This window comes from Euleptes europaea, chromosome 7 (genome assembly GCF_029931775.1).
Source record: "Euleptes europaea isolate rEulEur1 chromosome 7, rEulEur1.hap1, whole genome shotgun sequence".
Classification (NCBI taxonomy): Eukaryota; Metazoa; Chordata; class Lepidosauria; order Squamata; family Sphaerodactylidae; genus Euleptes; species Euleptes europaea.
In genome coordinates this window covers 83,449,909-83,475,403 of record NC_079318.1, presented here as the reverse complement: position 1 = coordinate 83,475,403, position 25,495 = coordinate 83,449,909, and the positions used below count along the sequence as shown (strand labels likewise).

Here is a 25,495-nt window from a genome sequence, read left to right as displayed (position 1 = left end):
GGAGCAGTGCACTCTAATCCAGAGAACCGGGTTTGATTCCTTACGGTCACACTTGAGCAGTGGACTCTAATTTGGTGAACCGGGTTGGTTTCCCCACTCCTACTCATGAAGCCTGCCGGGTGACCTTGGGCTAGTTGCAGTTCTCTCAGCCCCACCTACCTCACAAGGTGTCTGTTGTGGGGAGAGGAAGGGAAAGCGATTGTAAGCCAGTTTGAGACTCCTTAAAGGTAGAGAAAATCAGGGTATAAAATCGGGGTTCTTCACATTCTGTGCTCTGAATTTTTAGTGTTTTGACGGGTTTCAGAGGAGGGTCTCAGTGAAAGTAGGCAGGTAAGAAACGGAGCCAAGGGAGAGACGGGGCAGATAGGGGAAGGGGGCTCCTGTGAAAGAGGGTGGCAGAAGTTTGGGTCAGTTATTGGGGAGGTTATATTTGCCACCTTCTAAAAAAATTCCTGTGATTTTGATGGAGACAGGAATAAATTCCTGGTGCGGAGGTACAGTGATGGAGAGAGCTTCACCTGTTGGCTTTCTGCCTGCCCAATCATCACTAAAGGCACAGGATTTCCCCACTGAAATCCCCAGGGCTTCCCATTAAAGGATCTCAGACGACAGATGTTGGGAAGACCTTTGTTCTTATTCCGCCCTGAAGAGCAGCTGCCACTCAGAGAAGACAATACCAAGCTAGATGGACCAGTGACCTAGCTAGGTATAATTGATTTCCATCTGTTCTTAAAAAAAAAAAATGACATTGTTGTAGTCAGTTTCCAAGCAGTGGGCAGATATGAGATTTCAGTAATGTTTAAAGCAGCTGGGGTTAGTCCATCTTTGAGATAAAAATGGAAGCATTGGACACAAAGAGTGTTTCCTTATTTTGATCTGCGAATGTAAGAGTGGTCTTGCGGGATGAGACTGTGGTTCCAATCTAGGCCAAGTTTTGTTACCCTCATATTTTTTGTTTCACTCATTCCAACAGTGGCCTATTTCTTGTACATTGCCTCTCTGCGACAAACTTCCTGCCATATAGCATTCAAATGAAAACAGGAACCAGATCAGGGTAATTAGAAGGGTGTCCTTGTCAGCAGACAGAGATAAGACTAGAACCATCTGCTCTCTGGCCTTCCAACGAAGACTTCAGTTTTGCTCCAAGATTTCAATCTTGTTTCTGGTTCCAGGGCTCAAGCCTGCAAAGGTGCGAAATAGGGATTCCCAGCCTCCAGGTGGGACCTAGGGAAACCCCCCTCCCCAGAATTAGAGCTCATCTCCAGACCAGAGGGATCAGTTCCCTTGGAGAAAATGGACTCTGTGGCATTGTACCCCACTGAGATCCCTGTCCTCCCCCGGCTCCATCCCCAAATGTCCAGGAGTTTCCCACCCTGGATCTGGCAACCCTACCACCCCATCTAGGGTTGCCAGGTTCCTCTTCGCCACTGGCGGGAGGTTTTTGGGACAGCGCCTGAGGAGGGCGGGGTTTGGGGAGGGGAGAGACTTCAATGCCATAGAGATCAGACTCCCCCTCTCCAAATCACCGCTCTTAACCACTACGCTACACCGGCTCTCATATTGGCAGTTTTATTTTTAGTCCCTTTCCTAATAATCCCAAGCATGGAGTTGGCCTTTTTGACTGGCATTCCCCACATCCACAATTACATATTTCTGGGTTCTTTTCCCACTGTGCAATAATATTATGGTCTGGCGCTTTTTCATATCCGTGCACGCACACAAACTGTACTCCTCCATTATAAAATATACAGCAATGATAAAATGCAACTTGAAAAGCACCATAAAGCAAGCCAATAAAACTTAATAACTGCCAGAGATAAAATCTGAAGTAAATCCAGCAGTAATAAAATATGATTGAAACGGTGAAGCCGCAGCAACCTCAAGCCTCCGCAAGGGACGGATGGCTCTTGACAATCAGCTCGGGCACAATCATGCGTTTGAAAAGCAAACATATGTTCTTTCGGCTGAAAAAACACCGTGGTCCTGTACTCTGTTCTCAGAACAGTTCAAAAATAAATGTTGAGTAACAGGCTGTGCATTGATGTTCCCTGAGTGTTCCTTAGTGTCCACGCATGGACTTCGACATGCATGTGTTCTGCAGACTAGATGCATCCTTCCCATGCTCAGAGACTTATTTAGGAACCCAATGTGCAGGGTGTGAAACCTGACGAAACTCATAGGCATAATTTTATAAAAGAATCCCCCGAAAGCAAAATTGACCAATGGGATGCTAGAAATTGGCAAATGGAGAACCATTGGATTGCAAGAATTATAAACCTATGGCACTGTACCGGTTTTGAGCCAGAACATTTGTCCATTCCAGCATAGTGTCATCTGCTCTATCTGCAGTTCTCAAGCAGGCAAAGGTCTTCTCCAACTCCTGGAGATCTTTTAAAGTAAAGCTACCAGGGACTGAAACTTGGTACCTTCTGTGTACAAAGCAGAGACTCTGCCAGTGAGTCACAGAAAAGGCTGTGGAGGACAGAAGCCTTGCTTGGACAAGTTGTGTTACAATTGCCAGTTCCTGGTTGGGAAATACCTGGAGATTTCTGGGGCAGAGCCTGAGGAGGACAGGGTTTGGGGAGGGGAGGGACTTCACTTCAATGCCATAGAGTCCAATGGCCACAGAGGCCATTTTCTCCAGGGGAATTGATCTCTATCGGCTGGAGATCAGTTGTAATAGCCGGTCTCCAGCCACCACCTGGAGGCTGGCAGCCCTAGGCTGGGTTCAAGTCGAAGGGGACACGGGTGAGATAAAAGGATCGAGTAAAAGGAACGACAGCCGCCGTGTGGAGATAAACCCATCTGTGACGGATTCAGAGCTCAGCCAGGCCTTGCGTGGTGTGGACTGATAAAAGAGTCCTGGGATCCTGTTCTCTCTCCCTCTCTCGATCCCTCCCCTGCCTCCTATCAGAGCAGTGTCACAAGACCAAGCTGGGCTGGGCGAGACGCATTTCGCACGTAGGCCTTGGGGAAGGAAAACATGAGAGGGGCGGAGGCCGCCAGGGCCCCATCCAGCCTTCACAGGTACCAGCAGCCTGTGCAGCTTTCCCTATCTGGCTTCAGCTGCAATTGGGCTGGTCACCCCGCCCTAGATGGAAAAAGCCACGCTGGGGTGTAAACACCAAAGCCTATGTGCTCTGTTCATTAAGGGACTACATCAAAACGAGATGCACAGAAAAACTGGACTTTGTTGTCTGCCTAAATCGAGTTAATTAAGTACATTTCCACGCCTGGTGTCTTATTTTGCCGAATGGACACGGCCAAGGCTCTTTTTCATCATTTTAACTGTTTCTTCTCTACATGTGGGGCAATAAAAAATTTTTTATTTCAGCTCCCTCTCAGGCAGCATCAGAGATTTCTGCAGACATTCACCTAGGGCTGCCAGTAGGGTTGCCAACCTCCAGGTACTAGCTGGAGATCTCCTGCTATTACGACTGATCTCCTGCCGACAGAGATCAGTTCACCTGGAGAAAATGGCCACTTTGGCAATTGGACTCTATGGCACTGAAGTCCCTCCTGTCCCCAAACCCCGCCCTCCTCAGGCTCCACCACAAAAACCTCCCACTGGTGGCGAAGAAGGACCTGGTAACCCTAGTTGCCAACCTCCAGGTACTAGCTGGAGATCTCCCACTATTACCACTGATCTCCAGTCGATAGAGATCATTTCACCTGGAGAAAATGGCCACTTTGGCAATTGGACTCTATGGCATTGAAGTCCCTCCCCTCCCCATACCCTGCCCTCCTCAGGCTCCACCCCAAAAACCTCCCACCAGTGGCGAAGAGGGACCTGGCAACTCTATATTCACCTCAAAGTCATAAAGGCTAGAAACGTGACTTTTAAAAGTGAAAGCCAACGTTCTCAAGTAATCCTGCACTCCAATACACCATATACTGTGTCTTTTCTGTAACCCTACAAAACCATGCCATATCTGAGTCTGGCCAAATTGGGGTTCATTGCATATTTGAGAAGCTGACCAACATTTCTTAAAATGGGAGGCGCTGGCCCTCTGCGCGGCCCCTTGGACCGGGAAACCCTTTCCTTCAAACCCTAGAAGTGGAAGGTAGTACTAGGAAGCAAGAGCATTCTGCACGTGCTCAGAGGCACGCTATCAATGCAATGTTTTACACAGTAGCCAAAGGCTGGCAATGAAATTAGGTTCCAGGGCAGAGCTCTGATTATGTCCTCCCCTCTTCTGCCAGTTGGAAAAAAACCCAGCCAGCTCCCTGCGTAAGTGGTCAGCGAAGAATTCTAGCCTCTAGGTATTCTTGGAAAGAGTTATTAGTCTCTGTAAGGCAGCCAGTGGAAAATTCCATGCAAAGCTCCGCTATGTACTCCGTCAATCCTCGGCCCTCTGCACACCCACCTTGATCCTTCTTTCCAACTCCCTCCCAGCTTTGTTTATAAGCATCGAGAGCTCCAAATAGAAGATCTGGCTTCTGCGTGCAGGGACCCTGGAGACGACAGGAGCCCTCCGACACAAGGCATCCCGTTCGATTTCCATGAAATGTCGGAGAAGAATGTTTTGGAGAACTTGTCAGGGAGAGAAGCAAGTGCGGCATCCCATGTGGAAAGACAAGGAACCAAAAGAGGGCCGCAGGACAGGACACCTGGGTCCCGTCTTGACTTCGCAGGGTGACTTCTAAGAGCGGTTTCTACAAGCTGACACTTAAAATGGGTTTTTGTGTTTCGTGATGCTGCTGGAGGAATTAGAATGCATTTCTTGTCTGACATTAAGAACGACCAGAAGGGGCAGAGATCAGGCGGGGAAGGGGTCAGTTTATTATGGCTGGCAGAATCCACTGGGGATACTGTTCTTGGGATTGTACCTTTCCAAGTTGCTGGTGGGGAGGGGTTAAATTATTGAGGCCTCCAACTCCATGCACAGATAGATCTAGTATGTCAGACACAGGGTTGCCGGCAGGAGGTTTTTTGGGTGGAGCCTGAGGAGGGCGGGGTTTGGGGAGGGGAGGGGCTTCAATGCCATAGAGTCCAATTGCCAAAGCGGCCTTTTTCTCCAAGTGAACTGATCTCTATCGGCTGGAGATCAGTTGTAATAGCAGGAGATCTCCAGCTAGTACTGGAGGTTGGCAATCCTAGTCAGACAGAAGGCTGTGACTTAACCTGCCTGAACCACTTGTGTTCTATTTGCTGGGACTTGCACAAGATGGCAGAGTATTCAAACCATGAAAATTCCCCCCATCCTCAGTCTGAAATAATACTGGGTAAGTTTTGCCACTCGATTCTGGGCATTTTTAGACCTGCCCCCCTGAAAATGTTCTTAGAACCATTTGTTCGTGAAACCTGAACTTTGCTCACAGATTCATTTGCCACAACTAATGTGGGATGATGATGATGATGATGATGAAGAAGAAGAAGAAGAAGAAGAGTTGGTTTTTATATGCCAAGCTGGCTTCATGTATAGGAGTGGGGAAACCAATCCAGTTCACCAGATTAGCCTCCACCGCTCTTAACCACTACACCACACTGGCTCTGGGATTCACCGCCTTCACTGGCCACGCCTCTCAGTAGTTGAGCAGTGCATGAGGTGAACTGGAGATCAGTTGTAATAGCAGGAGATCTCCAGCTAGTACCTGGAGGTTGGCAACCCTAATGGCAAGGTTGTATGATGCGCAGATTTGATTACAGTCAACCACAGGAGAAAGACACTAAACTTTGTCACATCACATGCACAAAGGAGTCGGTTCCCCAGGATCCCAAACCTCACACCTGGCCTTCAGTCTCCAAAGCACCTGTTCAGTTGTTTGCCTGAAATCTATCCATGTTGCCTCCCCTGACAAGGTAAGAACATGAAATCCTCCAAGGGGGTCAGCCAAGTGGGACTCACATGTCCGGTGGCCATTGTCAAGTGTGATGCTCTTTGGAAAAAGAACCGCGCCAAGAAAGGCAGCTTGTTTACTGTATGGAATTGCAAAACTTCCTGGCATAGGGCCTTCGGCATCTCCGTCTCCTCTTTCTGCCTGTTTCTAAGGTGCTCAGCTTTCCAAAAATGGTGTGTTTGGGTAGGGTTGCCAACCTCCAGGTAGCAAGAAAAAGAAGAAATGGCTTCTTTTTAACTCTTGAACGCAACTGCTTCTTATTGATCCTACGGAGCTTCATATCCACCTAGCAATGTGGGGGAATGAGTATTCCCTCCACTAATATAAATGCTCCCTTAACCTTTCAGTTTGCATATGCTGTTCATTGTGCTTGTTTCCATGTGTTGTAAAATCTTTCTGTAGAGAAACATTTTTGGTTACTCAGAACCGTTCGGGTGTTGTTCATGTGGCATATAGATGTTTTCTATCTCATACATTGTTGTACTTAATTGACAAGTGTTTGTGGAATAGTTTACCAATATAAAGAGTCAATAGGGACTTAGAGTCTGCATTAAACAACTGTGGGTTGCTAGTAATTCTATTTGTTGTATTGCATTAATTATATTGGTGGTTCACATTGCTGTTTTTTTCTTCTTTTGCTTACTTCCATATCAACACGTTGCCTTGTTCTGCTAGCAACCTCCAGGTAGTAGCAGATCTCCTGCTATTACAACTGATCTCCAGCTGATAGAGATCAGATCACCTGGAGAAAACGGCCCCTTTGGCAATTGGACTCTATGGCACTGAAATCCCAAACCCCGCCCTCCTCAGGCTCCGCCCCTAAAACCTCCCGCCAGTGGCGAAGAGGGATCTGGCAACCCGATGTTTGGGAGGTCAGATTAGTCTGTATCTTCTCACTCAGCAATGTATTATAGTGGTTAGAGTGCCAGACTAGCCCATGGGAGAGGTGGGTTCGAATCCTCACTTGGCCATGAAGCTCACTGGGTGACTTTGGTCAGCACAAATCTATCCAACAGGGCTGTTGTGAGGATAAAATGAGGAAGGGTGAACCACGCATGCTGCCCCCAGGTCCTTTGAGGAAGGATGGGTTACAAATTTAATAGACAGAGCTCTGGATCAGGACCACAGGTTGAGAAGGAGCTTCAGCTCCCCCCACCCCACCCCATGCTATTACTCTGAACATAAATGGGGAATGGCACTATTTGACACATTACGGAAGAACACATGCCCATATGGTCTGTAGTGGGTTAAATACCCCCCCATAGACGGTTTCTGGTTGGGTAATAACTGAATTTAATTCTGCACCATGCCATGGTCCTGATCTGGAGAGAGAACAGCATATGTGAGATTCTATAACCTTAGGCAGATCATGAGAAGCAGGGCACTTTGGCCATCTTCTGGGCATGAAGTATGGGTCACGGGGGTGGGGGGGGCAGGTAGTTCAGAATTTCCTGCATTGTGCAGGGTGTTGGACTAGATGACCCTGGTGGTCCCTTCCAACTCTATGATTCTATGATTCTAAGAGAGGGCAACAAGAAAAACATGTGATTTAACGCATAGTCAAATTGTGGAACTCCCTGTCCCAGGATGTGGTGATGGCTGCCACCTTAGACGGCTTTAAGAGGGGCATGGACATGTTCATGGAGGAGAGGGCTATCCATGGCAACTAGTCAAAATGGATACTAGTCATGATGCATATCTATTCTCTCCAGGATCAGAGAAGCACGCCTATTATATTAGGTGCTTTGGAACCCAGGAAGGATAATGCAGCTGCAGTCATCTTGTTTGTGGGCTTCCTAGAGGCCCCTGGTTGGCCACTGTGTGAACAGACTGCTGGACTTGATGGGCCTTGGTCTGATCCAGCAGAGCCTTTCTTATGTTCTTAAGGTATGACTATGCTGGAGTTCACAGGTTGGGTCTGGGGTCTCTGCCACATGAACCCTGTCTGGTGGAGATCTACTCCCACAAATCACACTTGTCAAAGTTCTAGTTCCTCCTGGAGCAGTTAAGCAGCTGTGGAACGTCCTAAGACTTGTTTTTGAAGCTAAAGAACCAAGTAATATTAAAGTGGCAAACAGGCAAAACTGAAGAATTCAAAACAAGACACACGGAAAAAGACAAAAATCTTTTATTGCAAATCTGTATCCATATACGCTTAGTAAAACAGGGAAGTGTTTAAAAAACTGCCAAGAGCTGAGAAAAAGAAGACGGTCAAATTCCAAAAGGGAAACCATCTGACATGTCTCTCTCTTTCCAAATTCAGGTTTAGTTCATGACCCCTGTTGTGGGTTTTTGTAGAATGCCACAACAGCACAATCAGCTTCTGGAAAAGTAAAGGATCAGATGAGTCAACTTGTCTAACAGTAGGGTGAACAAGCAAGCTTCCTTGAAGGGGTTATTCCCCCCACCAGAAAAAAGTACTTGGTAGGGGGTTTCCATTGGAAACACTCCTAGAACAAGAGTGTTTCTGAGAATGTGTAGAATGCCTCTACTTTAACATTGTGTAATCACAAAGATACCCTTTGCCAGTAAGATCAAGAATAGATTTTCTGAGCAGAGTCCAATTTCCAAAGGGTGAGTTTATGTAAATCCCCCACGCCTCCAACATACCATACACATCTCTTTCTTATCCTTGTTTCCAAGAAACATTAATATAGAACCAACTGCACTTCAAAATATCCAACTGGGAAGTCAAGGATGCCTCCTTTTTTAACCAGCCTTGCGATTGTAAGCCACTTTGAGACTCTTTAAAGGTGGAGAAAAAGAGGGGTATAAAAACCAACTCTGCTTCTTCTGCCTTTAGGGGCAGCTTGAGGAACAGCTTCGGAACCACTGAAACTTTTCTACCGTGTAAGGCAAAGTTAGAAAAGGGTGCATTTTGTTTGATTGCTGCTACAAACAGCAGTCATTTAACCAATAGACCAGGGGTCCCCAACCTGGTGTCCACGGGTGCTGTGGCGCCTGACACCTTTTCTGGCGAGCCATTTTGTTGCTGCGCCCACCATGCCATATCAGAATTCCAAATGTGCCTGTAGACTCAAAATGTTTGGGGACCCTTGCAACAGAACCCGGCAACCTTCGAGTTTAAGACACCCATCACAGCCTTTTAAAGGAAGAACTCCAACTTCCCACAGAGAAACTATTAGCACTACCACCTTTTTTCCCTTCCTTGGTTTGTGCAATAGGCAGAAATTCAACAGATGCTTAAATGCTCTCCTGTGAAAATAGCTCCCAGCAAAATAGGAAGAATCTTTTTGTTAGTTGCTGAAGCCTTCTTGACAGGCATCCCCCCCGCCATGCAGCAATCCTTTTTAGCTGGGTGAGCATTCAAAGATCATTCCCCTGCCCCCCAAATGAGAGCCAGCGTGGTGTAGTGGTTAAGAGTGGTGGGATCTAATCTGCAGAACTGGGTTTGATTCCTCCACATGAAGCCTGCTGGGTGACCTTGGGCCAGTCACTGTTCTCTCCAAACTCTCTCAGCCCCACCTACCTCACGAGGTTCCTGTTGTGGGGAGAGGGAGTGTGATTGTACGCCAGTTTGAGATTCCTTAAAGGGTAGAGAAAATCAGGGTATAAAAACCAACTCTTCTTCTTCAATAGAAGCCGAGTCCGGGAAAACCTTTACCACCTATTTGAGTTTATTTTAAATCCTGTCCTTTCTTGAGTTACCTCAGAACAGCATATTTGCTACGTCCCCCTCCTGCCCCATAGCAACCCTGTGACATAGGTTTATGGTAGGGTTACCAGTCTCTAAGAGAGGCCCAGAGTTCTCTAGTAATTACAACTGATCTCTGCACTACAGAGCTAAGATCCCCTGGAGGAAAAGGTTGGCTTCGGAGGGCAGACTCTATGGCATCACATCCCTGTTGAGTTCCCTCTCCTCCTCCGGCACTACCCCAAAATCTCCAGGAATGTCCTACACTGGAGATAGCAATCTGAGCTTAGGTTGAGAGATAACCGACTAATCCAGTTGAGTCTGTTGAAGGTACAAAGAGGGCCATCACCTGGCTTGCTTCAAATGCAACAAGCCCATGTTGAGTGTGAAAAGACAGAGGGTTGGTTTAGGCATGGGGAAACCAGGGTTCCTACTCAAGAACAATTAGTTTTTATATGCCGACTTTCTCTGCCACTTAAGACCGAATCGAACCGGCTTACAATCACCTTCCCCTCCCCACAACACACACCCTGTGAGGTAGGTGGGGCTGAGAGAGCTCTAAGAGAGCTGTGACTAGCCCAAGGTCACCCAGCTGGCTTCGTGTGTAGGAGTGGGGAAACAAATCCAGTTCACCAGATTAGCGTCCGCTGCTTATGTGTAGGAGTGGGGAATCAAACCCAGTTCTCCAGATCAGACTCCACTGCTCCAAACCAATGTTCACTGGGTAACCGTGGGCCAATCATTCTCTCTTGGCCTAACCCTCCTGAGATTCTGAGAGCCAGCGTGGTGTAGTGGTTAAGAGCAGTGGTTTGGAGCAGTGGACTCTTATCTGGAGAAACAGGTTTGATTCCCCACTCCTCCACATGAGCGGCGGAGGCTAATCTGGAGAACCGGGTTGGTTTCCCCCACTCCTACACATGAAGCCAGCTGAGTGACCTTGGGCCAGTCACCGTTCTCTTAGAGCTCTCTCAGCCCCACCTACCTCACAGCGTGTCTGTTGTGGGGAAGGGGAGGTGACTGTAAGCCGGTTTGATTCTCCCTTAAGTGGTAGAGAAAGTCAGCATATAAAAACCAATTCTTCTTCTCCTCAGAGTTATGGTAAACAGAAAACACAGGAGAGGAGGAGACTCACGTATGTCACTATGAGTTTCTTAGACAAAGAAAGGGATTTTTAAAATATGTACCAGGATTACAAATTAACAAGAGGAGGAAAGGATTCTTAGTCCTGTGACAGTCTAAACGCCTAAAATGGCTGCAGTGCGAATGTCGTTTGTAGCAAAATGGTAGCTTAACCAAACCTCAAAGTAAAATTTTAAAACAGATGTCACTTAAACAGTGACCTTCTTAGAACAGCAAAGAGAATGAACTCACACAAGGAGGCTAGATACGGAAAATAAGTCTTTAATTTGTTTATATCCTGTTGCTGCTTTATTATTTGTCTGGCAAAGTGATTTTAACATTGTAATGTGTCCCAGAATTCGTTTCTCATAAGCTGCTTTGGACAACTTGGGGGTTTTTTTGGGGGGGGGGGGAGAAAGTAAAAATCCACATTACCCTAACATTTTTTTTTAAATGTTTAAAAAAAAACCAAGATCCACTGCTAATTAAAACTCACACAGTCACATTTTACAGCAGAATGGTCTACTCATTAACAGTACAACAAACAGACCCTGGAGGATGGTAGGAGATGCTTTCCAATTCTTGAAAAATGCTGGTAACCCTTTCCACCCCCACATATTCACAATGCTGAAACATGGGAAAGGGACTCGGTTTTCAAAACGGCTGTATTAAAGGACCTCTTTTCTCCTCCTCAGCACCCCCCGCCCCAACTGCATTAGTGGAAAATAGACTGGAGAAATCACTGCACTTGAAGCCGGAGAGGGTAAAGAGAGACGTTTTGCAGCAAATTAAGTTATCAAGTGATGATCCCTGGTTCCCAAAGGAAATACTGATTGGAGTCCGTTTCCCCTAAGCGTTAGTGTCTTCAGGCTTCCAGAAGACTGCCGTTTCCTTTCTGGAATCTTCTCCTCCATTCCAAAAGGCAGCACTGAAAGAAAACCCGGATTTCTACTGGATCTAGTGCACTTTCTTTGACCGAAGACAAGAGGGAGGAGGAGGAGATACCACTATTGTGTGCTGGTTATTCTCAGGGGCTCCCATCTGGGCCAGTTGCAATCCCTGAGACACACATACGTCCAACAGAAGGACGGCTCGATGGCGCCACCTGGAGGACACTTGCACACCAGGAGGTCAAGGAAAACCCTTGCAAAGTAACTCAGTGGAAAAGGATCTTCTGCTTCCCCCAAAGCGAGCCAGGAGGATCCTCCAGGTGCCTCCCAGAGGTGGCAGAAAAGATCCACAGCAAAGGAGCCATTTGGGGTATGTGATGGGAAGGTCTTTTATCCGCAACCCTACGGTACCGTCACAGTTCAGTATACGGCCTCGTCCATGTTGTCGTCACTGTCGCCCCCAAAATCTTCCCCGTTGTCGAAGTAGGACATGATATAATCTGTCTCCTGTACAGACAGAAGAAAAAGAGAAAGCTATTTTACTACATTTATATGCTGCTTTTCTGCCAGGCTGGCGTCCAAAGCAGACTACAATTCAAATCCCTGATAACACACAACTCATATATAATTAGGGTTGCCAACCTCCAGGTCAAGAGGCCTGTGGCGCAGAGTGGGAAGCTGCAGTACTGCAGTCAAAAGCTCTGCTCACGACCTGAGTTCGATCCCGACAGGAGGCAGTTTCAGGCAGCCGGCTCAAGGTTGACTCAGCCTTCCACCCTTCCGAGGTCAGTAAAACGAGTACCCAGCTTGCTGGGAGTTACGTGTAGACGACTGGGGAAGGCACTGGCAAACCACCCCATAAACATAGTCTGCCTAGTAAACGTCAGGATGTGACGTCACCCCATGGGTCAGGAATGACCCGGTGCTTGCACAGGGGACTACCTTTACCTAACCTCCAGGTAGTAGCTTGAGATCTCCCACTATTACGACTGACCTCCAGCCGATAAGAGATCACTTCACCTGGAGAAAATGGCCGCTTTGGCCATTGGACTCTATGCCACTGAAGTTCCTCCCATCAATTCCCCATCCACACACCTTGCCTACCACCTCCCCTTCCCCCACCTGCTCACAAGTGCTCCCCTACTCACGCTCCCAGCTAAACATGCTGCCCAGCATTGCTGGAGAAGAATGTGCAGATTGCGTATGGCAACAGTGCCCCAGGCAGCTATTGTGGTGGCAGCTGCCTAGAGCTATCAGTCAAAATCATAGCAGGAAGTGTGGACATCTGGGAGCTCATGGGGTAGGAAGGCTATCCATGGCTACTGATCAAAATGGATACTAGTCATGATGCATACCTATTCTCTCCAGTACCAGATGAGCATGCCTCTTATATTAGGTGCTGTGGAACACAGGCAGGATGGTGCTGCTGCAGTCATCTTGTTTGTGGGCTTCCTAGAGGCCCCTGGTTGGCCACTGTGTGAACAGACTGCTGGACTTGATGGGCTCTGCTCTGATCCAGCAGGGCTCTTATGTTCTTAAGGCTTTCGAGCAAGGGAAGGACATGGGTGGGGCTGGAAAGGGAGGTGCAACCAGTGGGGTCTGGTGAAAGGCAGAGATGCCCCCCCCCCAAAACTTGGATCCAGTCCTGAGTTAAAAACTGGTGTTTCTGCCTTTGTTCCAATCTAGAAGTGCTCTATTCTCACCCTCTCCCCAAGTTTTCCTGGCTACCGTTGTTTCTGCTTTCCTACAGTTGTTGGTAGGAGGGAGCAGAGCTGGACTTCATCACTCTGGCTTTCTCTCGTCTCTCCCCCAGTCCCTTTCCTTTCCAACAAAAGAAAAGATGCCAGCGAGGGAAGGGGGGGAACAGTGACTAAAGACCTCTCCCCGAGCCTCCCGTTGACCTGGCTGCTGCCACAGCTGCTCCTCTTTCGGTTTCCCCACAGATGTTAGATGAGGTGTTAAGACAAAAATAGCTAGCGAGGACGAAGATGGATGGCTGGTTTCCACAGAGACGATTCAGAGAGCTACGCTGGAGTTTGTTAGCTGGCAGTAACCAGCTCTGTTTGACACGGCTTAGACGTGTAATGGAGGGAAGTGGCAGGCTGCTGAGGTGATAAGAATGGCCATACCACTCTAGGCTACGTTTTTCACAGTTCCCCATCAGTTATAAAAGCCTATCTGTGGAAAAACAGTGCTGCTTGCGAAGACCTGGGCTAGAACCTTTTCCCCTGATGTGCAGGAATTTTTGTACGTGGGGGAGAAGGCATACAGACCTTAATTCATGGCACTTTATGCAGGCATTCCCCATATTTCCAGAGGGACTCCACTTGCCAGGAATGACCCTAGTCTTGTTTACATAATCATTTCTCCTGGAAGAGAAATTAATCCGGGCTGCTGACAGTGAAACTCTGGGGCCTTTTTTGCAGGGACGTTTCCCCGCAGTCACCCCCGCCGACTGCTTCGGGGCTTCCTTTCGATTATGCATGCCTTTTCCGCCCATCAGAGGTTGCCTCGCTCTCCTTGTGTATTTTGCCCCCCCCCCCCGTGTTTTCCAGATGCTGCTTTTGCCAGAATCTGGAAAATGTGGGCAAATCACGTGGGGAGAGCAAGGCGACCTATGACGGGCAGAAAAGCCATGAATAATCAAAAGGAAGCCCCGAAGCAGTTGGCGGGGGAGACGGTGGGGAAACATCCCTGCATAATTGCCTGGGACAAAATTCCAGGTGACCTGGTCATCCTGGGTCCTCACCAACACAGATAATTCATGTGTTTTGTTTTCATATGATGCATGGGTTGGGGCCAAAGGAATCTTTATCTGTTGACCCATGGTGGCTCTTGACAGCCCTGAAGTTAAGAACATAAGAAAAGCCCTGCTGGATCAGACCGAGGTCCATCAAGTCCAGCAGTCTGTTCACACAGTGGCCAACCAGGTGTCTCTAGGAAGCTCCCATACAAGACAACTGCAGCAGTACCATCCTGCCTGTGTTCTACAGCACCTAATATATTCAGCATGCTCCTCTGATCCTGGAGTCTCGCATCTTACCAAGACTGTGAGTAGGCTGCTGGTTCATTCTCTGTACTCGAGGGGGCCTTTCACCCATGCTGAATAACGCACTTTAAATCCACTCACAATGGACATCACAAGTGGATTTTACTTGCAAACAATTGCTGTAGTGGATTGAGAGTGAGCACATGAACACATGAAGCTGCCTTATACTGAATCAGACCCTCGGTCCATCAAAGTCAGTATAGTCTACTTAGACCGGCAGCGGCTCTCCAGGGTCTCAGGCGGAGGTCTTTCACATCACCAACTTGCCTAGTCCCTTTAACTGGAGACGCCGGGGATTGAACCTGGGACCTTCTGCATGCCAAGCAGATGCTCTGCCACTGAGCTACGGCCTTTCCCCTATTCGGAATTATTCGGCATGTGTGAAAGCGCTACCCTGCCCTTTATCACCATGAATTCTTCAAAGGTAGTTTGGGGATAGTAGCTGCCAATTATTAATTATTTGTCAAGACAGTTCTATCCTGAAGGCCTGTACAAGGTGCAAACAAACAAAACTTACTTGGACAAATGATATGGGACTGTGGTCTCTACTCTGTGTATAGCTTACTGTAAGTAAGATCCTATTAGGTCATTTTTGCACTGCTTAATGAGAAAGGCAGACTATAAATAATGTAAATAAATAAAATGCAAAGCTGTAGCCCCAAATCCTACGAACTATAGGTTGAATTCCATCATCCTCCCTACTTCTTAAATGAAAGTACTCATTCGACCTAAGGGCCTTAAGCAGCATCACACTAATAATGTTAAAAACAAGGCTAATAGCCCGACTTTGGACTCGGGCTCATTTATTTATTCATATTATTATATCTTGCTATAACTTGGGGGAGGGGGAAACAGCCAAAGTATCCCTGCACTCTCAATTTCTCTCCAATAGGGATATCTGCTCTCCTCTGAAGCAGCAAAATTCATAATTCTCTCATATCTGAGCGAAACACACATTCCAAAAGAAAACGCCCCTTGTATCAATTCGACACAAACCTAATCTGTTCGCGTTTGGCTACCATAAACGCTCTTCTATATTGTGGAAGAAGAAGAAGAGTTGGTTTTTATACCCCGCTTTTCTCTTCCGTTAAGGAGTCTCAAAGCGGCTTACAATCTCCTTCCCTTCCTCTCCCTACAACAGGCACCTCGTGAAGTAGGTGGGGCTGAGAGAGTTCGGAGAGAATTGTGACCAGCCCAACAGTTAAATATTTTAATTTTTGTAATCAAACGTCTATGTACATTAACTATGTCGGTAGGTGCCCTGATTCCAGCCTGGCTTGGGGAGGGCGGGGTATAAATAAAAGTTTATTATATTAGTATTATTTTAAATATTCAGGAGAGGGCCTTGGATATGACAAACCTAAATAAAGTAGGGAGCAATAATCTTCCCTGGGCAAACCCCTGAATGCCTCAAAATCCCCTTCTCTTGACAAGGGCTCACGAACAAAACACCACACCTCTTCATACTCCTCCTCGTCGTATTCTTCTTCTTCCTCCTCTTTCCCTTCCTCACCCTCTTCTTTCTCCTCTTCCTCTTCGGATGTCACCTCCTCCTCCTTTTTTTCCAGAGTCTAAGGAACGGAACACAGACATACATATATATTTTCAAACCAGACCTTCTTTCTTATTGTGTCACACCTTTCAGGGATGGCTCCTGACCCTGAAAACGGGATCTAGAGATCAAGGGGTGGGGGAGGGAAGAAGATCAGTGATGCTAGCAGCTCCCACTCCCAACACTTGAACCCCAGGGGGGACCCCCAGAAGACAGAAAAGGGCTCGTAGTTTACTAAGAACAGAGATCAGGAGACGGGGACAATGGTGTGTCGTTTTTTACATGTCTTCACTAAAGCTCAATTTCCACATGAAGCTGGTAAGGGAAAAAAGGATTCCCCGTGAGATTTTTGCACAGGCTTTTATTGTGACTAAAAGGGATTGTAGCATTTGCAAAGTGCTCAGTTAGCACTCTGACTGCAAAGATGACAGATTTTTTGGCCTGCAAACTCAGCGCTTGGGGAGAGGCTGCGTGGCTCAGGGGACACAGCATCTGCTGTGCGTGCAGAAGGTCCCGGGTTCAATCCCCAGCATCTCCAGTTAGAAGGTGCAGGTAGTAGGTGATGTGGAAGACCTCTACCTGAGACTGAAGAGAGCTGCTGCCAGTATGAGTAAGTGCTGCCCTTGATGGGTCAGTGGCCTGACTCAACCTAAGGCAGCTTCACCTGTAGCCACTTCACATGATCTGAAGCACAGCTTACATGCAATTCTAAGCCTGTGAAAAACAGGCTAGAAACACTTCTCCTCGATGTACTAAAGGTCTGCATACAAAGAGGGTTGGGGGTGTTGGCAAAGGAGCATTTAAATATGTCAGCCACCACCTTGCAGTCTGTACACTTCAGAAAAGCCTATTTGTTTATTGAGCATACTTTGTACCCTATCTTTCCGCTTCCAAACAGCCAAGAACAGCCTTCATGGTTCTTCATGGTTTGAGCCATCGTGGTGTAGTGGTTAAGAGCGGTGGTTTGGAGCAGTGGACTCTGATCTGGAGAACCGGGTTTGATTCCCCACTCCTCCACGTGAGCATCGGAGGCTAATCTGGTGAACTGGATTTGTTTCCCCACAACTACACACGAAGCCAGCTTGGGTGACCTTGGGCTAGTCTCAGCCCCTACCCCACAAGGTGTCCGTTGTGGAGAGGGGGAGGGACGGTGATTGTGAGCCAGTTTGATTCTTCCTTAAGTGGTAGAGAAAGTCGGCATATAAAAACCAACTCTTCGTCGTCGTCTTCTCTTCCCTCCCCCCATCTTATCCTCACAACAACCCTCTGAGACAGGTCAAGCGGAGAGGAAGAACCGGCCCCGAGGGCATTTTAACTGAGGTCACCCAGGTTCTTGTCTAGGACTCCAATCTGTATGCCACAATGGGTCCCTAGAAGATAAATCTCAGAGTGGGGGAAGATGGGGGCGGGGAATCTTTTATCACTAGCGCATATGTGCACGAGCCCCAAGGTGCCATGCAGCACACAGTCAACCATTTCACACCATCCAGTGGCTGAGGTATACTCTGAACTGTCACTACAGATTGTAGGATAATTATGGTTTCTCTGGCACATGTCTCTAATATGAAGAACAAGACGCGACTTTCCAAATAGAGGACGAACCACCGCAGAATAAAGGAATCAGTGTGCGGCAGATGGAGCTTTCATCCATATGTGAAGAGACTCTGCAGGAAGTAAGCCTGGGCACAAGAATAGGGGGTGTTAAAAAGTGTGTCCCTGTTTTTGTCTGCAAAACATTAGTGTAGAACCGCTTGCGCGGCAACTTCCACACTCACTTGACAAAGAAACGTAGAAACAGAGCTGGAAGGTACCTCAAGGTTCATCTAGTCCAGCCCCCTGCACAATGCAGTAAATTCACAGCTACTTCCCCCACCCCACTGTGACCCCTGCTCTACGCTCAGAGGAAGGCAAAAAACCTCCAGGATCCCTGGCCAATCTGGCCGGGAAGAAAATTCCTTCCTGATCCCAAAATGGCGACTGGCTTTACTCTGGGCATGTAAGAAAGGGCCACGAGAGCCAAGCACTGACGCAACCCTTCCTGCCCTCCCTTTCAAGAACTGCCTAAGTTCACAGAATCCGCATTGCTGTCAGGTGGCCATCCAGCCTCTGCTTAAAAACCTCCAGGGAAGGAGAGCCCGCCACCTCTCAAGGTAGCCTGCTCCACCAAGGAACCGCTTTCACTGTCAGGAAATTCTTCCTAGTGTTTAGCCGAAAACACTTTTGGGGTTAATTTCAACCCACTGGTTCTGGAGAGAGAAGGGAAAGGATGGGGGATTACGGTTGCACTGTTTTCACTGATGTTGCCCCTACACAAATTTACCAGTGAAGATTTCTTGACATAGAAATCAAGCAGTGGGCAAATTTTGGACCATCAGGCTGTGCCTCAGAACACAGAAGCAGGGAATGTTTTGTTTTTTAAAAAAGCCCTGTGAGCTAAAATCAGCCTGAGGGGGACATTTTTAAGAGCAGTGGGGAAAGCAGCTCATATGAAGACAACCAGCCAAACTCGGTGGGAATTCCAGGAAGGGAAATATGGCAGCCTTCGAGGCTGCCCAGAAAGCACCACCCGAAGGGTCTAACATCAACGTTGGTGCCTACCTCCAGTTTCTTGATGGCTTCTTCCTTGTCTACCGGCAGATGAGTTTTGCGCTTGGGGGGAAGGATGGTCACTCCTGTACCAAAAAGAGGAAGATTACAGCAATGAGCCAGAGCACGAGAAGCCCGTTACGCTGGTGCCCCAAATGCTTGCGTTGGCTACTGGTTGAACGTGTGAAGCTGTTTCGTACCGAGTCAGACAATTTGTCAGCAAGGCTCAGTACTGTCTACTCTGACTGACAGCTGCTCTCCAGGCAGAAGATTTTCACATCACCTCCTGATAGAGGTCTATAAAATTATGCATGGTATGGAGAGAGTAGACAGGGAGAAGTTTTTCTCCCTCTCCCATAATACTAGAACGCAAGGTCATCTGCTGAAGCTGGAGGGTGACAGATTGAAAACAGATAAAAGGAAGTATTTTTTCACACAACGCATAGTTAAATTGTGGAACTCCCTGCCCCAGGATGTGGTGATGGCTGCCAACTTGGAAGGCTTTAAGAGGGGAGTGGACATATTCATGGAGGAAAGGCTATTCATGGCTATTAGTTAAAATGGATACTAGTCATGCTGCATACCTATTCTATTATCAGAGGAGCATGCCTATTATATTAGGTGCTGCGAAACACAGGCAGGATGGTGCTCCTGCAGTTGTCTTGTTTGTGGGCTTCCTAGAGGCACCTGGTTGGCCACTGTGGGAGCAGACTGCTGGACTTGATGGGCCTTGGCCTGATCCAGCAGGGCCTTTCTTATGTACCTGATCCTTGTAACTGGAGATGGTGAGATTGAAAATGGCACTAGATGCAAAGCACATGTTGTACAGCTGAGCCACAATCGCTCTGTGCATGTGTGTATGAAGTGCCATCAAGTTGCAGCCGACTTATGGCAACCTCACAGGGTTTTCAAGGCAAGAGACTAAGAGACATAGCTGCCATAGTCTGCCTCTGCCTCACGACCCTGGAGTTCCTTGGTGGTCTCCCATCCAATTACTAATCAGGGCTGACCCTGCCTAGCTCCTGAGGTCTGAGACTGGGCTAGCCTGGGCCATCCAGGTCAGGGCATTTTCTAGCCACAATTTATGGTGCTAGACGCAACTTAGAAGAAGAGTTGGTTTTTATATGCTGACTTTGTCTACCACTTAAGGAAGACTCAAACCAGCTCACAATCACCTTCCCTTCCCCTCCCCACAACAGACACCCTGTGAGGTAGGTGGGGCTGAGAGTGTGTGACTAGCCCAAGGTTACCCAGCTGGCTTCATGTGTAGCAGTTTCTCTGGAGTTGTCCAGACTCCCTGGGCCAGGAGAGATTCGCATTTGGCTCCCCAGCCTTCTAGGCTGGCATCCGTGAATACTTGTACTGTCAGGTCTAGGAGGTATGTTTTCCCCTGGTTTCAACTGTTCGTTCTGATCCACCAAGAAAGGTTCTTTTGGGTGGTATGAGAGACTAGGATACTCCTGTCCTTTCTTTGAAGAATCGCCTGTTGGTGTTGCGCACGTTAGAACAGCACGGATATCTGGCCGACAGACAAAAGAGTCACCTCGTGCCGACTCAGCAAATGACTAATCTCGGGGTTCTGACAGATGTCAGGAAGAATATGCTGAGCCTTCTGACAACAAAGGTGATCAAGATCTCGGCAATGGCGAGGCCAATCTCGAAAGCCAAGACATGCAAACTGATGACCCTAGCAAAACGCCAGGGTCTGGTGATTTCCAGCACAGATACTGTGCCATGGGCACGTCTACATGCACGTCCCCTCCAGTAGCTACCCCATTCTACCAAGAAGGATGTCTTAGGCCAGTCACTTTCTCAGTTTCACTTACCTCACAAGATTGCTGTGTGCATAAAATGGGGGAAGGGCTCTGTAGGCCACCACCCTCGGTGCCCTGAAGGAAGGACAGGATACAAGTTGATGGACAGCGTGACTAGTAACGAAGGGAAGATTAGAGCCAAGGTATGTAGAAATGGTAATGGTGGGCAAAGGGAACACAGCCACTACAGAGAGGCAAGGGAGGTTATAGAATTGGGGGAAGAGGTTAAAAGGGAGGGCTAGATACTTCACTTCTTCTTGACCTCTCTTCCTCAACCGTAACGTATTTTGAAAGCATCTCACAAAAGCACGAAGAAAATAAAACTCTTCTTTCGTTATTTTAAATCGCATTTTTAAAAAGCACTTACTTTGTTTTCTAATCTTCCGCACCCGGATTTTTAATTCTTGAGGGAGCCGTCTCCAGTCTGTGGGGACAAATGTAACCAGTTAGGTACATGTGCAAAATATGAGTGTGTAAAGTTTTTTTAAAAAACATATTTTAGGGCCATTAGCAATATTTTAGGGCCTTTAGACAGAGGGTTTTTTATTTTTTGTAAGTTATCAAATGGCAATGGTGTGGGGAAATGCCCGGGAAATGGTAGGCATTGTTTCGCACCAGACACTCATGCTCCAGAGCTGAAACTAGCTATACAGTCTCCACTGGTCTTGATCTAACTTGTCAACTCTGCTATATGGTTGTGGTGAGGGGGGGGGGATATACACTGAATTCCCCTTTCATGTGCCTGTTCTGTGGGCCCGAGAGGCAACCAATCCTGTAAATAAACCTATTCCATACAACTAATGCTTTTAAAGAGTTCCTTATAAATCATGAAGTGGTAAGTTCCAAAGGCTACGTCTATGCTTGTTTATTTTTTTAATACTTGTTGAGTATTGAGTATGGAAGGAGAGGCCGTGGCTCAGTGGGAGAGCCTCTGCTTGGCATGCAGAAGGTCCCAGCATCTCCAGTTAAAGGGACTAGGTAAGTATGTGATGTGAAAGACCCCTGCCTGAGACCCTGGAGAGCTGCTGCCGGTCTGAGTAGACAATATTGACTTTGATGGAGCAAGGGTCTGATTCAGTAGAAGGCAGCTTCATGTGTTAATGAGTATAAAACTCATTTTGGAGTTAATCTCAGCTTTCTCTGGTAGAACTGCCAATTGCCCGGGAGGGGGGAGTCCTGTCCCTTTAACTGAGGCTTAATGGGATGCGATTGACCCCCATGCCATGAAAAACTTCAACTGCTCATTTCCATGCAAAGGACAGGACATTTTTCTCCAGGCCTGTTGGCAAACCTGTTCTCTGATGTTCCACTGCCTGACTGGAAAAACGCAAACCAATCTGGCAAGAAGAGGGCAAAACAAAAGCACAAAGTAATCTGATGTATGAAAGCCGTTCAACAGAAACAGATCAGGTTACATCTCAGAGATTCACAGTGCACTCCTAAGCATATACACTCAGAAGTAAATCCCATTATATTCCAGGGAAATTACTCTGCACTAAGTGTGTTTAGGATGGCAGTCTTAAGACCAAAAAAAGAGGGGATGAAATTATAGGTATCTCTCTGCAAAAAGTTTAACTTGCATACGCGTCAGCTTCGCAAATAAATGTCACAGTTTGGCCCCGGTTGCATTTCGTGGCCTTTTACCCCAGCTGTTTACAGTGGCTTCTCTGGATACCCAAGTGCGTACCTGACAACCGAGAATAACCCTTAATGCTTCTGACTTGATAAAGCTCTAATCCAGGAAAGATGTTGCTGTACTAAAAACTATTCAATATTTTTTTTCCAGGTGGCATGAGATCCTTTGTTTCTGTAGCAACAAACCAGCGTGTCGATCCCTCTGGGATATTAAAATATGAAAGACAAAACTATTTCCAGACGCACCTGGGCTCCACTCGATAGTGTTATCGATAGGACCGGACATCTGGTATTTGTCAGAGTAACGCTCCACGTCTGGGGAGGAAACAGCATATAAACTAGCGTTAAACAAACTGGAAAATTTAGGGAAAGAAATACCTTCCCTCTCCCCAACCCACACCCCCATGCAGATTAAGCCTTAACTAATACCTAAGGGAGCCCTGGCAGAAACCCCAGGAGGAAGAATGATCTGGAAATCTTCTCCCACCCTCAAAAGTCTCCCGAGCTAATTTATCTCCTCCTCTCCACCCACTAACCATTTTCCCTTTACCCGACTCTCAGCTCCTGTCAAGATTCTAGGCCTCCGGGAACACGCTCAGTCCTTATCAAACCATTTTAATTTGGGTTATTTACATCCCATTTCTCTACATGGAGAGTCCCTGGAGTATGTACCGACCCGGTACTTTGCCCGTATCTGACCCCATTCTGCTGCTTTGAACATCCACAAAGGAGCCAGCCAGTTTACTATTAGATACAGTGATATGTGGCAGAGAGTGGTAAGCTGCAGTATCAAAAGCTCTGCTCAGGACCTTTGGATCCTGACGGAAGTCGGTTTCAGGTAGCCGGTCCAAGGTTGACTCAGCCTTCCATCCTTCCGAGGTCGGTAAAATGAGTACCCAGCTTGCTGGGGGTAAAGTGTAGACGACAGGGGAAGGCAACGGCAAACCACCCCGTAAACATAGTCTGCCTAGTAAATGTCGTGATGCGATGTCACGCCACGGGTCAGTAATGACCCAGTGCTTGCACGGGGGACGACCTTTACAGTGATACTCCCCGACATTTCACTCTTGGTAAATGGGACAAGCCGGTAACAAGCGAATTCTTATGCCACAGATCACTGGTTTAGCACTTCTGCAAATCCTCTGCTACTACCAGTGGCTGAAAATTCTACTGCATTGCCGTATTCATCTACGCTTCACCTCCTGGGCATCCTTATGCTGAGTGTTTCAGCCAGGCAATGAGGGACATTCTGGCAGATGTTAGGAAGGGGAAGTGCCACATGTAGCTGCCATATTCTTTGGCTGCCCCTTTATAACACCTAGTTCTGCCCTGTAATGTTCTGCTTTACAACTCCCAAATATTTACTCAGGAATCCTGTCAGAACAGCTACACCGAGAGGGAGTGATTGGCCTCAAGACACCCTCCCCAATTGCTTCATGGTTGCAGGTAAATTTGAACTCAGTTCTCCAGCATCCAAGACTGATATTTTGTCCCAGTACTGACGCAGCACGAAGAAAACTATTGCCTTCTGAACAGAGAAACCAGTTTTCTCTTCTGGCAGAACCCTGTGCTTTAAACAGCCAAGTTGAGCACAGAAATTCAAAACCAGCTGTGGACATTCTGTGACATCACACCAGCTCAACCAATCACTGGCAGTGGTAGGATTTGCAGGGACAGCCTGTCTTTCACCTAATATAAAATTTAAAAATGTCTGGCTCCGGCCTCCTGTACAGAAGCCCATTCTGGGTATTTCTGAGCTCTCCTCAGTCCTTCTTACCTTTCTTAGGAGCAGACGGTTTGATGAAGTACGGCAGGTTCTTCATCGCTCCCCTGAGTTCTTGCTTTAAGGCCAACATATATTCTACCTCTTCGCCAGTTAGCAAGGGAACTGGTTTATATTCCAAGGGCTAGGGGAAACGGGCAAGGAGAAAGATGAAAGCTTGCAAATCTTGTAGGAGAAAACTACAGCCACATGCCCGGGGGTCAGTAAATGAAGAACTTATTTGATAACAAATCACAGTGGGTAGCCGTGTTAGTCTGTTTGCAGTAGTCAAAAAGGGCAAAAGTCCAGTAGCACCTTAAAGACTAACAAAAATATTTTCTGGTAGGGTATGAGCTTTCGTGAGCCACAGCTCACTTCTTCAGATACAGCTAGAATGTGAATGCTACTCTTAAATCTGCAACAGAATGTCCTGGAAGGTTGAAATGTTCACCCAGGACATTCTGTTGCAGATTTAAGAGTAGCAGTTCTCTTACAAAGGAATTTTAAAGGGAGATTGGAAAGAGAAACTGCTGAATTACAGTTGATATTCAAACTAAAGTCAATGCATTTACCTGGGCTGAATAAAGACCTTGCATTCATGGCCCATTACCAATGCTGATTTCTCCACACCCATCTCTCCCCTGGACATCACAGACTCTTCTGCATATCACACCTAATCCCATCAAGCCTGCTATTCACATTTACATACTGTTCCTCTACTTAAAGACCGATGGATTCACATTCTAGCTGTATCTGAAGAAGTGAGCTGTGGCTCACGAAAGCTCATACCCTACCAGAAAATATTTTTGTTAGTCTTTAAGGTGCTACTGGACTCTTGCCCTTTTTGACGACGATAACAAATCAGTATTTCAAATCAGCTGGACGAATCCTGAAAAGCCACTGCATGAAGGATCAAATGGGGGGGGGGGGAAACGGGACTCACAGGAAACAACGGCGAGGGCTGGAGAGTGGGCGGGGGCAGGGCTTCGCCCTTTCCGATGCCCACGGCTTCAACGTTGAAGGTCATGTGGCCGCCCCGGCCCCTCCCTCTGCCGCCTCTTCCAGCCATGAGTTGCCCTCTGCGAAGAAACGAGCATAGGCCTTGGGGCGATTTCCGCTGCAAGGCGAAACCTGTGGCAGCAAAGGATAAAAGGGATCATTTGCTATTGCATCCTACTCCTCAAAGCCACAATTAATCCATCGAGTACGTTGCTACCCTGCCCTGTGGCCTTCACGGTCTTACGTTTCCAGACTGTGCCGTTGGCTTTTTTGACTGGACGTTACAGTCAAACGCCAAAGGAACAACACCTATGCATATGTGGAATCCCAACTCCATGGGATGCCCATTGTATGTGGAACCGAGAGCCAAATTTTTAGCTGGATTATTGAAAGGAGTAAATTTTAGCTCTGAAACTGAAAAACTCATTTTCCTATTGAACACATGAAGCTGCCTTCTACTGAATCAGACCCTTGGTCCATCAAAGTCAGTATTGTCTACTCAGACCGGCAGCGGCTCTCCAGGGTCTCAGGCAGAGGTCTTTCACATCACCTACCTGCCTAGTCCCTTTTAACTGGAGATGCCGGGGATTGAA

The 25,495-nt window shown here is 47.4% G+C and overlaps 1 protein-coding gene across 1 annotated transcript; it reads right to left on the bottom strand.

The window, feature by feature from the left end:
- Positions 1 to 11,908: 11,908 nt before the first annotated feature.
- Positions 11,909 to 24,979, bottom strand: POLR3GL (RNA polymerase III subunit GL). The gene is made up of 7 exons (XM_056853605.1): positions 24,847 to 24,979; positions 23,919 to 24,048; positions 22,388 to 22,456; positions 20,874 to 20,930; positions 18,705 to 18,778; positions 16,012 to 16,125; positions 11,909 to 12,012 (listed from the first exon to the last, which is right to left on the bottom strand). The coding sequence occupies exons 1-7, from the start codon at positions 24,970 to 24,972 to the stop codon at positions 11,926 to 11,928; spliced, it is 657 nt and encodes a 218-aa protein (XP_056709583.1). The 5' UTR covers positions 24,973 to 24,979; the 3' UTR covers positions 11,909 to 11,925.
- Positions 24,980 to 25,495: the final 516 nt, after the last annotated feature.